Source organism: Schistocerca nitens, chromosome 5, assembly GCF_023898315.1.
Source record: "Schistocerca nitens isolate TAMUIC-IGC-003100 chromosome 5, iqSchNite1.1, whole genome shotgun sequence".
Classification (NCBI taxonomy): domain Eukaryota; kingdom Metazoa; phylum Arthropoda; class Insecta; order Orthoptera; family Acrididae; genus Schistocerca; species Schistocerca nitens.
In genome coordinates this window covers 755,302,756-755,317,836 of record NC_064618.1, presented here as the reverse complement: position 1 = coordinate 755,317,836, position 15,081 = coordinate 755,302,756, and the positions used below count along the sequence as shown (strand labels likewise).

General features: G+C 40.7%; 1 protein-coding gene across 2 annotated transcripts in view; it reads left to right on the top strand.

The window, feature by feature from the left end:
* The window catches only part of LOC126260069 (pentatricopeptide repeat-containing protein 2, mitochondrial-like), a 76,320-nt gene that overhangs the window by 29,368 nt on the left and 31,871 nt on the right, over window positions 1-15,081 (top strand). For both annotated transcript variants that reach the window (XM_049957267.1, XM_049957266.1), the window contains exons 3-4: window positions 4,569-4,671; window positions 13,705-13,899. In XM_049957267.1, coding sequence (XP_049813224.1) covers window positions 4,569-4,671; window positions 13,705-13,899 — 298 coding nt within the window. The remainder of the gene's footprint in view (window positions 1-4,568; window positions 4,672-13,704; window positions 13,900-15,081) is intronic.

Below are 15,081 nucleotides of genomic sequence, written 5' to 3'. Positions count from 1 at the left end.
ATGTTCATCTTATATGTTCCTTTCAAGACACTGTCCATTCCATTCAACTGCTCTTCCAAGTCCATTGCTGTCTCTGACAGAATTACAATGTCATCGGCTAACCTCAAAGTTTTTATTTCTTCTCCATGGATTTTAATACCTGATCCGAATTTTTCTTTTGTTTCCTTTACTGCTTGCTCAATATACAGATTGAATAACATCGGGGAGAGGCTACAACCCTGTCTTACTCCCTTCCCAACCACTGCTTCCCTTTCATGTCCCTTGACTCTTATAACTGCCATCTGCTTTCTGTACAAATTGTAAATAGCCTTTCGCTCCCTGTATTTTACCCCTGCCACCTTTAGAATTTGAAAGAGAGTATTCCAGTCAACATTGTCAAAAGCTTTCTCTAAGTCTACAAATGCTAGAAACGTAAGTTTGCTTTTCCTTAATCTTTCTTCTAAGGTAAGTCGTAAGGTCAGTATTGCCTCACGTGTTCCAGTATTTCTACGGAATCCAAACTGATCTCCCCCGAGGTCGGCTTCTACTAGTTTTTCCATTCGTCTGTAAAGAATTCGTGTTATTATCTTGCAGCTGTGGCTTATTAAACTGATTGTTTGGTAATTTTCACATCTGTCAACACCTGCTTTCTTTGGGATTGGAATTATTATATTCTTCTTGAAGTCTGAGGGTATTTCGCCTGTTTCATACATCTTGCTCACCAGATGGTAGAGTTTAGTCAGGACTGGCTCTCCGAAGGCCGTCAGTAGTTCCAATGGAATGTTGTCTACTCCGGGGGCCTTGTTTCGACTCAGGTCTTTCAGTGCTCTGTCAAACTCTTCACGCAGTATCGTATCTCCCATTTCATCTTCATCTACATCCTCTTCCATTTCCATAATATTGTCCTCAAGTACATCACCCTTGTATAGACCTTCTATATACTCCTTCCACCTTTCTGCTTTCCCTTCTTTGCTTAGAACTGGGTTTCCATCTGAGCTCTTCATTTTCATACAAGTCATTCTCTTTTCTCCAAAGGTCTCTTTAATTTTCCTGTAGGCAGTATCTATCTTACCCCTAGTGAGATAAGCCTCTACATCCTTACATTTGTCCTCTAGCCATCCCTGCTTAGCCATTTTGCACTTCCTGTCGATCTCATTTTTGAGACGTTTGTATTCCTTTTTGCCTGCTTCATTTACTGCATTTTTATATTTTCTCCTTTCATCAATTAAATTCAATATTTCTTCTGTTACGCAAGGATTTCTACTAGCCCTCGTCTTTTTACCTACTAGATCCTCTGCTGCCTTCACTACTTCATCCCTCAAAGTTACCCATTCTTCTTCTACTGTATTTCTTTCCCCCATTGCTGTCAATTGTTCCCTTATGCTCTCCCTGAAACTCTGTACAACCTCTCGTTCTTTCAGTTTATCCAGGTCCCACCTCCTTAAATTCCCACCTTTTTGCAGTTTCTTCAGTTCTAATCTACAGGTCATAACCAATAGATTGTGGTCAGAGTCCACATCTGCCCCTGGAAATGTCTTACAATTTAATACCTGGTTCCTAAATCTCTGTCTTACCATTATATAATCTATCTGATACCTTCTGGTATTTCCAGGATTCTTCCATGTATGCAACCTTCTTTCGTGAGTCTTAAACCAAGTGTTAGCTATGATTAAGTTGTGCTCTGTGCAAAATTCTACCAGACGGCTTCCTCTTTCATTTCTTAGCCCCAATCCATATTCACCTACTACGTTTCCTTCTCTCCCTTTTCCTACACCCGAATTCCATTCACCCAGCACTATTAAATTTTCGTCTCCCTTCACTACCTGAATAATTTCTTTTATTTCATCATACGTTTCTTCAATTTCTGCGTCATCTGCAGAGCTAGTTGGCATATAAACTTGTACTACTGAAGTAGGTGTGGGTTTTGTATCTATCTTGGCCACAATAATGCGTTCACTATGCTGTTTGTAGTAGCTTATCCGCATTCCTATTTTCCTATTCATTATTAAACCTACTCCTACATTACCCCTATTTGATTTTGTGTTTATAACCCTGTAGTCACATGACCAAAAGTCTTGTTCCTCCTGCCACCGAACTTCACTAATTCCCACTATATCTAACTTTAACCTATCCATTTCCCTTCACATGCAATTTTACCATATATGTGTGATGCTCGAGCCATTGGTTCGTTGTCTTCATTGGTGTCATCACCATTCTCATTCTCATGAGTTCTTCAGTGTCAGTAATTTGATCATCGGTTAATTCTTCTACCATTGTGTAGTAATGTCAGCTATACTGATCCACTCACTCATACCACTGGGTCCAATGTCCAGTTGTATGTAATGTGTACAAATGCCTCAAAATCGCAGGAGTGTCTACTACGTCATGACTTTCATTGCTTGTTTCATGGTCTGTTTCATCTTGATTCTCCTCACTTGTTTCTTTTGATGTTTCATCTTTAAATTCCTTGATTTTTGGCCATAGTTTGTGTCAAGATTTTTCAACCATAGATGCTGGCAAATCTTCCCACACTTTGGCAACTGTACAGATCACATCTTTTATATTTATTGATTTCATTGCTCGAAACAAGGTGCTAACTCTTTGTGTCCCCTCTAAAATTGATCAAATGCATTTTTGACGATATGACTTCTTTAGCCACTCACTGATCCCATGGTGCATGGGTTGGATTATACATGTTATATTAGCAGGACGGAATAAAGCTTTTATTTCACCTTTTAAAGTTCATCTTCAGATGGATGAGTTATCGCATTATCAAGTATCAATATGGCATGTTTAGGGAGTCTGTTTCCTTGTAGTTATTTTGTGATGGCAGGGACTAATTGGTCATAATACCATTCCTTAAAGATGCTGTATCATCCGTGTTGACTTTTGGCTACGATAAAATACAGGTTGCGTGCGATATTAATGTTTTTGAATGCCTTTTCCTGCCATCATAAACAAAGGCATCTCATGACCGCCATTAGCAGTGCTACAGAGAGCAATAGTAATTCTGTCTTTGGCAAGCTTTGTACGTGGTGCCGATGGATTCTGTGTAGCAAGAATTCTTGCAGGGAGCATTATGTAGGTCAAGCCAGGCTCATCAATGTTATACACCTACTCAGGGGTTTCAGATTTTGGAACAAACTCATTGGTAGCTGATTCGTCATCCGACAGCTTCTTGCTCAAGATAATTACATTTTGAATGCCACATCATTTTTGCCAACAGTCTAGCTAGTTTTGGCACACTGTAAATTTTTAATTTTTGTGTAAATTTTCATACAAAATTGGTGCCTTTTCTTTTACGATTGGGTCCAGACAATGGAGTTCATCTTCTGTTCGAACCACACCCACAAAGCATTGTCTAGAATTTTACTTATAGGCTTCTTCAAAGTCTGGTGTATTTTGAGTTCAACTGCATCACCGATCATCATTGTATGACTTGTATGAGTGTTAAAAATAAAAAGTCCACAATGGAATGTAACAATATTATGAAAATAATAGTTGCTATTCACCATATAGCAAAGGTGCTGAGTCACAGATAGGCACAAGAAGAAGACTGCCACACAATAACTTTCAACCAATAAGGCCTATGTCAAAGATAGACAAAATATACACACAGTTCGTGTGTGTGTGTGTGTGTGTGTGTGTGTGTGTGTGTGTTTTACAAAGGCCTATATGGTGAGTAGCAACTATCCTTTTCATAATACATAATACTGTTTCATGAGTTTTAGTGTCCCCCCCCCCCCACTTGTTAAAAGCTGCTGTCATGCCAACACCTATCTCAAGTGCAATGCTTTGAAGAGATTCTCTTTCCCCAACCTTTCAAGCCCTTTCAGTTTCTACACTAAAGTCATCATCACATGCTTAGATTTAGTTGATGCCATGATTTAGTTTTAAATACTTAAATGTTTGAGAACAACATTGTCTTCAGCTGCCAGAGGCTGCAGTCATTGTATGAGTTGCGTATGCGCGCACTGCACTCGTGTGTGTGTGTGTGTGTGTGTGTGTGTGTCTATTTTCAACAAAGGCTTCGATGGCCGAAAGCTTACATTGTGACAGTCTTTTTATTGTGCCTATCTGCGATTCAGCCTCTCCACTAAATGGTGAGTAGCATTTTTCCTTTTCATAATATTGTTACATTCCATCCTGCATTTTCCATTATTTGATTTTTGGTTTTTCTGTTATTTGAATGTTGCCTAACAACATTGTTACTAACTTATAAAACAAATGACTGTACAGTAAATTTATTGATCAAGGTCAAAGCAAATTATTTCATACTAAATCTGATCGAACTACTGCACCTATGAGTGGTTATCTGCCTACTGATTCAGACCCGTATTGCAGGTGATGACTCACTGACAAGTCCTAACAGACATTGGGATTGGGGTAGTTGGACTAAGCAAGGATTTGTACCTTCCAGGGGCATATTAATAAACTCTCTCTCTCTCGCTCTCTCTCTATCAGTGAGCAATATACTGAACAATGTGTTAAGAACATTGGGTGGGAAACACAAGGAATGTGTCAGTTGTTTAGATATGATACCTGTAGTTTCTTTTCAGTATGTATAAATATTGGGATTTTGGTTGCAGATTCAACAATCAGAGTAAGGACCTAAGATTTGGAACTTTTGTCTTTGGACCAGTTGTTATGAGAATGTTTTACTACCTGAATAAGCCAGATGAAGCATTGAATGTAAGTACATCTGTAACAAAACATATTTCATCATTTACACCTGATTTGAAAATAAGTTTTAAGTATTTTTATTCAGTTTAATACCTGGAAAAAATGTGACTTCTTGTTTCTCCAGTTAACATTCTTTACCGTCCACTAATATATGTCACTATTGATGGGATCATACACTTTGGAACAAAAAAAGAGACAAACCACGAAGGAATTATCTGTATGGAATGGGAATCGGTAGATCTGATGTTCATGTACATACAAACAAATGATTAAAATTAAAAACAATGGATTAGTTATTCCAGAGTAACAGCTACACAAACTGAGCAAGTAAATAATGTGTTGGTCCTTCTCCGGTCCTTATGCCAAACAGTTATTAGGCCTGGCATTGATTGACAGAGTTGTTGGGTATCCTCCTGAGGGATATCGTGTCAAATTCTGTCCAGTTGGTGTATCATACCCTACCCATACTGCTCCAAACGCTCTCGTTTGGGGGGAGATGTGGTGACATAGCTGGCCAAGGTAGGATTTGGCAAGCACGAAGATAAGCAGTAGAAACTCTCGCGATGTAAAGGGCTGACATTATCTTGCTGAAATATAAGCCCTGGGATGGCTTGCCATGAAGAGCAACTAAATGGTGAGTAGAATATTGTTGACATACCGCTGTGCTGTAAGGATGCTGTGAGTGACAACCAAAGGGGTCCTGCTATGAAAAGAAGCGGCGCCCCATTCCATTACTCCTGTTGTGTTGGCCTGTATGGCGAGTGACAGTGAGATTGGTATACCACTGCTGTCTGGGGTGTCACCGGACATGTCTTCATTCTGGACTCTTATTGACTGGAGCAGAATTGTCTTCAGTGACAAGTCCCACTTTGAACTGAGCCACAATTAGTTATCCTACTAGAAAGAACTCTGTACACCCACCTTTTATTTGCTCCCTAAATTGCACAAACTCAGCTTCGCTTATTTCCCAACTGGTCACTTAGTCAAGGCTCATAACATTGTTCTCACAAGAAGATCCTTCACTCTTCTTCGCTGCCATCCTCAACAAACTATCCACAATCTTCTGTTATGGATGTGAGACACTAATCACTTCCGTTACCACCTTTCCTCTGTTTATGTCGTCGTAGATGTAATACCCCTTTACACCAAAAACCCTATGGATGTGGCTTTGCTGCAATGGAATCTTTCCCAATGATGTCCTTCCTAATCTGCATGATCAGCCAAATTCTTATTCATCATTATTTCTCCTTTGCAAGAAACAAATCCCTGAAACTGCCATGAATAAATGTGTGACACCTCCTGAATCAACCTGCTCACAGGCCACTTAGAGAAGTCTTTAAACACCTTCAAACCTTTGTCTACAGTCTTTGGTCTCTCCTGTAGAGCGACACTGCCTATCCCCAATCCTCTTCATCTGGCTTTTCTCAGGTACCTTCTTGGATGTTGGTGTCCACCTCTTTAGTTACTACATAAATACCCTTGTCCATATCAGGCGCACTGACCACCAACAGTTCGTCCACTTTGAGATGCTGTCACCCATTACATATGAAAAGTCCCTCCTCTGTAGTCATGGCATCTTCAGACATTGCATCTCCAAAGGGAAGCAGGACTTATCCAAATATGCAGTTAACCTTACCAGATGCTTTACAGGCAGATGGTGCTGCGCTCACTTAATTCAGAAACAGTTTACTGAACTATACCAACAAACCAATGGTCCCGGTGGATGAGGTACTGATTCCATTTCACCCAGTGAAACATGTGCCTTGGAAAACTCTGGTCACATCCTTTGCCCAAGTTCTGTCTTCAGGATTCTTATAAATCAATGTAGTGACCCCAAAAACTAGATATTCATTTCTGATATTGCTCATTTTTTAAAAATTATTGTTAAATGTTTCCACCTTCTCACAACGACCACTGTCCTTTAGTGTGTGAAGAGTGTTCAACCCCCTTCTACACACTGTAAGGCATACGTGTAAGTATGTTGGCAATTTATTTGGATATTTCGCCATTATACTTATTTCTACATGTCACTCGTTCCCACCACCCACCCCTCATCTCAACCCATACAGTGTGTATTTTCACTACAGTATATTTTTCTGGAGATAGTAAAGCATATATATACATCAAATTCAATTGAAATTTCTTGAAACATTTCAAAGTTACACTGGAACCTACAGGTCCCTATCTTACGATTGGTTCTGCATTGTGACCATTTCTGTTGCAGTACCAGCAATTATAACGGTAAATATTTACTTAAATATTTATTGTGAGTTGAGAGGAGTGCACTCAGATTTCTGGCTTATGCTTAGGTTTAATTTTACTAATCTGCTTTGTTACCCTGTAACCAAGCGGAACCACATTTTTTAGGAGTTGGAGTAAAATACCCACTCAGTCATCTAGATTTAAGTTTCCCATGATTTCCCTAAATCACTTAAGGCTGATTCCTTTGAAAAGCACATGGTCAATTCAATTTCCTTTGTGTTACATCTCTAATGGGCTCCTTCCTGTTCTAATGTCTTTATATAGGTTTATAACACTTATCACCCTCCCCCTCCAACTCCCAAAAAAAGGGCAGCTTTAAACTTTCTAAATGCGTGCACATCTTCTTATCCTCCTGGTCAGCTGTTCCATTGTGCTCCCCTGCCTTCATAGTCACATTGACATGATATCACACTAATGAATAAAATTCAGAAAGTCGCACATACTTTATTCACTCCTTCAAAGGGATAATAAAGCAAAACACTTAAGTCTAGAAATGGTAATCATTTTCCATAACCTGGTACGTAAGTGATAAACAGTGATTACCAGCAGGAATCATTTTAAACTGATTGTCTTGTCAGGATTCATACTATTTTTTATTGCATGTAAATCTCATAATCATAATACAGGGTGATTCAAAAGTCCCTTGACATTTTTGGTGAACAAACGTTTATTCACAAAATGGAAATAATAGCTTCATTACACACCACATGGAGAACGTACATCCATACATCTGAATGTGGTGACCCTGCAAATGTTCATATAGCTTCCGTCTCTTTGTGTGGCACGAAACAGTCTACATCTACACCTACATCGATACTCTGCAAATCTCATTTAAGTGCCTGGCGGAGGGTTCATCGAACCACCTTCACAATTTTCTATTACTCCAAACTCATATAGCGCGCGGAAAGAACGAACACCTGTATCTTTCCGTAAGAGCTCTGATTTCCCTTATTTTATCTTGGTGATCATTCCTCATTATGTAGGCCGGTGTCAACAAAATATTTTCACATTCGGAGGAGAAAGTTGGTGATTGGAATTTCCTGAGAAGATTCTGTCGCAACGAAAAACGCCTTTCTTTTAATGATGTCCAGCCCAGAACCTGTATCATTTCTGTGACACTCTCTCCCATATTTTGCGATAATACAAAACGTGCTGCCTTTCTTTGAATTTTTTCGATTTTTCGATGTACTCGTGTCAGCCCTGTCTGGTAAGGATCCCACACCGCGCAGCAGTATTCTAAAAGAGGACAGACAAGCATAGTGTAGGCAGTCTCCTTAGTAGGTATGTTACATTTTCTAAGTGTCCTACCAACAAAACTCAGTCTTTGGTTAGCCTTCCCCACAACATTTTCTGTGTGCTCCTTCCAATTTAAGTGGTTTGTTATTGTAATACCTAGGTATTTAGTTGAATTTACAGCTTTTAGATTAGACTGATTTATCATGTAACCGAAATTTAACGAGTTCCTTTTAGCACTCATGTGGATGACCTCGCACTTTTCGTTATTTAGGGTCAACTGCCACTTTTTGCACCATTCAGATATCTTTTCTAAATCATTTTGCAGTTTGTTTTGGTCTTCTGATGACTTTATTAGTCAATAAACGACAGCGTCATCTGCAAACAACCGAAGACGGCAGCTCAGATTGTCTCCAAAATCATTTATATAAATAAGGAACAGCAAAGGGCCTATAACACTACTTTGGGGAATGCCAGAAATCACTTCTGTTTTACTCTATGACTTTCAGTCAGTTACTTTGAACTGTGAACTCTCTGACAGGAAATCACAAATCCAGTCACATAACTGAGACAATATTCCATAAGCACGCAATTTCACTATGAGCCGCTTCTGTGGTACAGTGTCAAAAGCCTTCCAGAAATCCAGAATCGATCTGAAATCCCTTGTCAATGGCACTCAACACTTCATGTGAGTAAAGAGATAGTTGTGTTTCACATGAACGACATTTTGTAAACCCATGTTGACTGTGTGTCAATAGCCAGTTTTCTTCAAGGTAATTCATAATGTTCGAACACAATATATGTTCTAAAATCCTGCTGCATATCAATGTTAATGATATGGGCCTGTAATTTAGTGGATTACTCCTACTACCTTTCTTGAATATTTGTGTGACCTGTGCAACTTTCCAGTCTTTGGGTACGGATTTTTCGTCGAGCGAACGGTTGTATATGATTGTTAAGTATGCAGCTAATGCATCAGCACACTCCAAAAGGAACCTAATTGTTATACAGTCTGGCCCAGAAGACTTGCTTTTATTAAGTGATTTAAGTTGCTTCACTCTTCCGAGGATATTTACTTGTACGTTTCTCATGTTGGCAGCTGTTCTCGATTTCAATTCTGGAATATTTGCTTTGTCTTCTTTTGTGAAGGCATTTCGGAAGGCTCTGTTTAGTAACTCTGCTTTGGCAGCACTGTCTTCGATAGTATCTCCATTGCTATTGTGCAGAGAAGGCATTGATTGTTTCTTGCCGCTAACATACTTCACATACGACCAGAATCTCTTTGGATTTTCTGCCAGGTTTCGAGACAAAGTTTTGTTGTGGAAACTGTTATAGCTCCACGCTAAATTTCGAGCTTCTGTAAAAGATCGCCAATGTTGAGGATTTTGCGTCTGTTTAAATTTGGCATGTTTGTTTCGTTGTTTCTCAACATTGTTCTAACCCGTTTTGTGTACCAAGGAGGATCAGCTCCATCGTTTGTTATTTTATTTGGTACAAGTCTCTCAATTGCTGCTGATACTATTTCTTTGAATTTAAGCCACATCTAGTCTGCACTTATAATATAAATTTGGAATGAGTGGAGATTCTCTCTCAGGAAGGCTTCAAGTGAATTTTTATCTGCTTCTTTGAATAGGTATATTTTTTGCTTATTTTTCGAGGATTTGGGGATTACAGTATTCAATTGGGAGGTCGGTAAAATGATCCAATTATTATTTTATTCCGGTTGCCGACAATGACCTCTGCCCATACTAACTCACAGGAAGTATCTACTTCAATTTCGCGACAAGTTAAACTACTTCGGATAACAATAAACATGCCACCGCCAACCGTGTTTAGCCTATCCTTTTGGAACACCATTAGGTTCTTCGCAAAAATTTCAGCTCAGCTTATATCCGGCTTTAGCCAGCTTTCAGTGCCTATAATGATTTGAACATCAGTGCTTTCTATTAGCGCTTGGAGCTTTGGTACTTTCCCAACACAACTATGACAATTTACTATTGTTATACCAATGGTTCCTGTATCTACGTTTTTTCTGTGTTCAGCCCGCACCCTTTGTGACTGAAGTCCTTCTTGTGTTTTCCCAAGACCCTCTAACCTAAAAAACTGCCCAGTCCACGCCACACGGCCCCTGCTACGTGTGTAGCCACCTCCTGCATATAGTGGACACCTGACCTATTCAGCGGAACCCAAAACCCAACCACCCTTTGGCGCAAATCGAGGAATCTACAGCCTAGACGGTCGCAGAACCGTCTGAGCCCCTGATTCATACCCTTCACTGGGCTCTCTACCAGAGGTCTGCAATCGGTACTGTCTACTATGCTGAAAATGGTCAGCTCTGCTTTCATCTTGCAAGCAAGACTAGCAGCCTTTACCACTTCTGTTAGCCGCTCGAAACCAGAGAGAATCTCTTCTGATCCAAAGTGACACACATCATTGGTACTGACGTGAGCCACCACCTACAGTTGGCTGCACCCTGTGCTCTTCATGGCATCCAGGAAGACCCTTTCCACATCTGGAATGACTCCAACTGGTATGCACGTGGAGTGCACATTGGATTTCTTACCTTCCTTGTCAGTCAAGTCCCTAAGGGGCCCCATAACGTGCCTAACGGTGGAGCTCCCAACTACCAATAATCCTAGCCTCTGTGATTGCCCGGATCTTGCAGGCTGAGTGGTTTCCTCTGAAACAGGACAGGGGACAGCATCCGGCTCAATGACAGTTTCAGCCACAGAGAGCACCTGGAACCTGTCTGCCAGACAAACTGGCTCCCTGGTTTGTCTGACCAACAGGTTCCAGGTGCTCTCTGTGGCTGACACTGTCGCTGAGCCGGATGCTGTCGCCTTATGTGCGGCTGCCTGGGAAGTCTTTCGTTGCCTGGGGCGACCTCCCACTCGACCACAGGTGAAGGGTCAGCCTCAGTGTGAGCAGTAACTGGGTTGGCCACCAGTGAGGACCTATCGGAGGACTCTGATGCGTTGGACGTCCGTTGGATCCCCACGGCCAGCCCACAATAGTGGTGCCCATCCACTGCAGCTTCAAGTTGTGTAACCGAAGCCATCACAGCCTGAAGCTGAGAGCGAAGTGTCACCAATTCGGCTCACATCCACACACAACAATCGTAGTCCCTGTCCTATCCTGTTCAAGTTGTGGTTCCAGATATGAGTTCTGTTCAAAAAATTCTGGAACTTTGTCCACAAAATTTTTCTACGCTTACCTTTTACTTATTATGCAAGGTCTCCTTCAAAATACTCTCCTCCACAATTGATATACCACTTCCAATGTCATTCCCACTTCTGAAAGTATTGCTGGTATGCCTTCTGTTGGATCATGTGAAGTACCATCTGTGAATCTTCTTTTTCTCATCTGTTGTTGCAAATCTTAGCCATTTCAACAGGTTTTTCAACTTTGGAAATAACAGAAAGTCCACAGGGGCCAGGTGTGGAGAGTATATAGGATGAGGCAGCAGAGTGATTTTGTTTTTTGTGCAATAGTCATGCGTCAACAGGGATGTATGTGCAGGTGCATTATCGTGATGCAAGAGCCATGAATTGTCTTGCCACATTTCAGGCCATTTCCTTGTTGCATTTTCTCACAAGTGTCGTAACGCGTCCCGATAGTAACTTCAATTAACAGTTTGTCCTTGTGGTACGAATTCAAGCTGAACTAATCCTTCAAAGTCAAAGGAAACACTATCAGCATGGCTTTGACATTTGACCTGACCTGACGACCTTTTTTTGGTCTTGGAGAACATTTCCCGACCCATTGTGAAGATTGAACATTGCTCTCAACATCATAACATCATAACCTTAGACCCATGTCTCACCACCCATGAAAAGGAACATCTCATTCTCATTTGCCTGATCCAAAAGCTCTTCACAGATTGTGAGGTGAGGTTTTTTTGGTCTTCACTCATGAGCCATGGGACGAACTTGGCAGCAACACAGTGCATTCTATGATGCTATGTCAGGATTCATGACATGATCCAACTGAAATGTTACAGTCTTCTGCAATCTTTTGGACACTTGGTCTTCGATTGGCAAGCACCATTTAGTTGATGTTTTGTGACATGAGTGTCGAAGGGTGTCCTGAACGGTGATCATCTTTCACTTCTGTCAGGCCATTTTTAAACTGTGTGAACCATTCGTAACACTGAGTATAGCTTAAGCACTCATCACTGTAGGCTTCCTGCATCATTTGGTGTGCCTGTGTAAGGTTTTCTTGAGTATCACGCAAAATTTAAAGCAGATGTGTTGTCCCTCTTAACTCTGCCATCTCGAAATTCGCAAAATATGCAACTCAACGTTCTACTCAGTGTAGCACTGAACAGTAAGTAACAGACATACAACAATGAAACTTCCAGCAGTTACATGTTAAACACAGGCATGTGCAGGGATGCCAACCGCATTTTGCTCCAACACACCATTGGCGCAAAATTATGAATGTTCCATAATTTTTTGAACAGACTTCTTACTGTTGAAGCATATCTAGGTAAATTGTGTCTGTTATTGTACGCCCAAATGTGACAGTTGTGCCTATTCACCTTGCCACATGTGTGCATTGTGGACTCATCACTGAACAGAAAGTTTTCCATGAGATTTTCGTCCTCTGTGATTGTAGAAGGTCTCTCGCCATAAATGGCAACACGAGCAGCAGTGTCTTTATGGTCAAGGTGGTGCATAGTTTGGATGTTGAACGCCTGTTTATTCAACGTGAATCTCAGTGTCTGTCACACAGTTGTTTGCAGGACATTTAGCTTCCCACTGAGCCATCATGTTGGGGCGGTTGGACTGCAGTTAGTAGCATTCTGTGCGATGTCTATAGGCTCTAGTGATGTTACTGGCCACCTGGAATTTACTCCATCAGCAACACTTCCCATTCTTTTGAACTTTTTTACCAAATCCCTGATAGCTTGCTCAGATGGACCTGTCTTTCTAAACTTCCTAAGGAAATCCTGTCGGACCTCTTGGTAAGTCATCCCCCTCAGTCGAGCAGAAACAGTGGCTGTACTTTCTTTAGTGATTTCAAGGAAATATCAAGGGATTTTTGAATCATCCTCCACAACATGAAATAGTTCAGCACTGGGATTCATTTGATAGTTTATCTTGTGTGTGATACTCAATACCCGTGATCAGCTTGGCAACAAAAAATTTCAAAACTTGCTAGAACTTAAATGCAATATTAATGGAAATTCTTGGCTATTTTAAATGTAAAATTATGCCCTGTTAAAAGTGCTCCTGTGAATAATATTGTCCATGTCATAGTACAAGGGGCTGTGATCTCACAAAGTTCCGTGACATTTAGTTCATGGCATCTGCATTGGACAGTAGTGTCTGATGTCTCTCTCATTCCTACAAATATAACTCATTAAGACACTAATTGATTTATATGCACATACTTTACAATTTGTAAAATTTACAAGTTTTTAACTTCAGTTTTAGAAGAGAGGAGTAGCCAGTGACCATACTTCTTTGTATTTGATGTTACTTGTTTTTCTTAAAATAAAGTTAGTCTTTCCCTGTGTCTTTTAATTTTTCTGTTTGTTTCTAGGCATTCACAGATTCTGCTCTTGATGGGATTTTTGATCAGTTAATATCATATCAGTTACTTTTGGACCTCCTCTACAAGAATGAGAAGTACCAAGATATGCTAACTGTATTTGAAATGATTAAAGACAAACAAATTCAGAATGCAAGATTTCCAAAAAATGTTGTTGTATTAACTATGGCAGCTTGCTACAAATTGGTGAGCTAATTTTATGTTTTGAAGGACAAATTTTTACAGTGCATTTTTCAATGTGTTAGTGTGTTTTATAAGTATTCAATTTACACTTGGTATCATGACTGACAAGAGTAAGTACTTTGTACTGAGTGGTTTGATGCAGCTCTCTGTGCTAGTCTACCCTGTGCAAGCCTGTCCATCTCGGTGTCTGTGTGACTACTGCAGCCTACATCAGTTCGATTCTGCTTACTACAGTGTACAGTCTCATTAATGTGATCACCTGTTGAAAGCCTAAATAACCACCTTTTCATGTAGGGACTGCGGCAGGGCATGCAGGAAGATTGCAAGTGAGATACTGGAAGGTACCAACTGGGATGTGGATCCATGTCAACTCTAATGCCATGGCCAGCTGTGCTAGGATTCTTGGTTGTGGATCTATGGTGTTGACAGCCCACTCGAGGTGATCCCACAGGATTCTCAATTAAGTTTAAATGCAGAGAGTTTGGTGGCCACGGGAGTGTGGTAAACTCATCCTGGTGCTCTTCAAATGATGCATGTACACTGTGAACTGTGTGACACATTGCATTGTCCTGCTGGTAGATGTCATGGTGCCGAGGATAAACAAACTGCATCTAGGGGTGGTCATGGTCCCCAGCGATAGATGCGTACTTGTGTTGATCCATTGTGTCTTCCAGAATGACAAGGTCATCCAGGGTATGCCACAAAAACATTCCTCATGCCATAATGCATGCTCTGCCAGCCTGGGTGTTTGCTTTCAGACGTTTCACGCATTACACACCAGTAGCAGTCTGATGGAGCATAAAATGTCATTATATGAGGTGGTCACCTGTTGTCATTCAGTGGGCATCCAGTTGCGATATGGGCATGCAAATTCCAATGACCAGAAGTCAGCAAAACCAGTGATCATGCCCTTTTGGACGTCAGATAAATCATTCTGTTTACACCCTTCTATGCCCCCTGACATGCTTTAAACACCCTCCACTACTAGTGCTGCTGCCTGCTCTCTGTGAGTGATTATTGTACGTTGTCATCATACATAGGCAATGGTCACATTAATATGAACGATCGATGTATATTCAAACCTCAGCTTCCCTTTGCACACACATTTCCTTCCATGACTGTTCCCTTATGTTTCAGGATTTGTCCTAACCACCGATCCCGTCTCTGAGTCAGGTTGTGGCACAA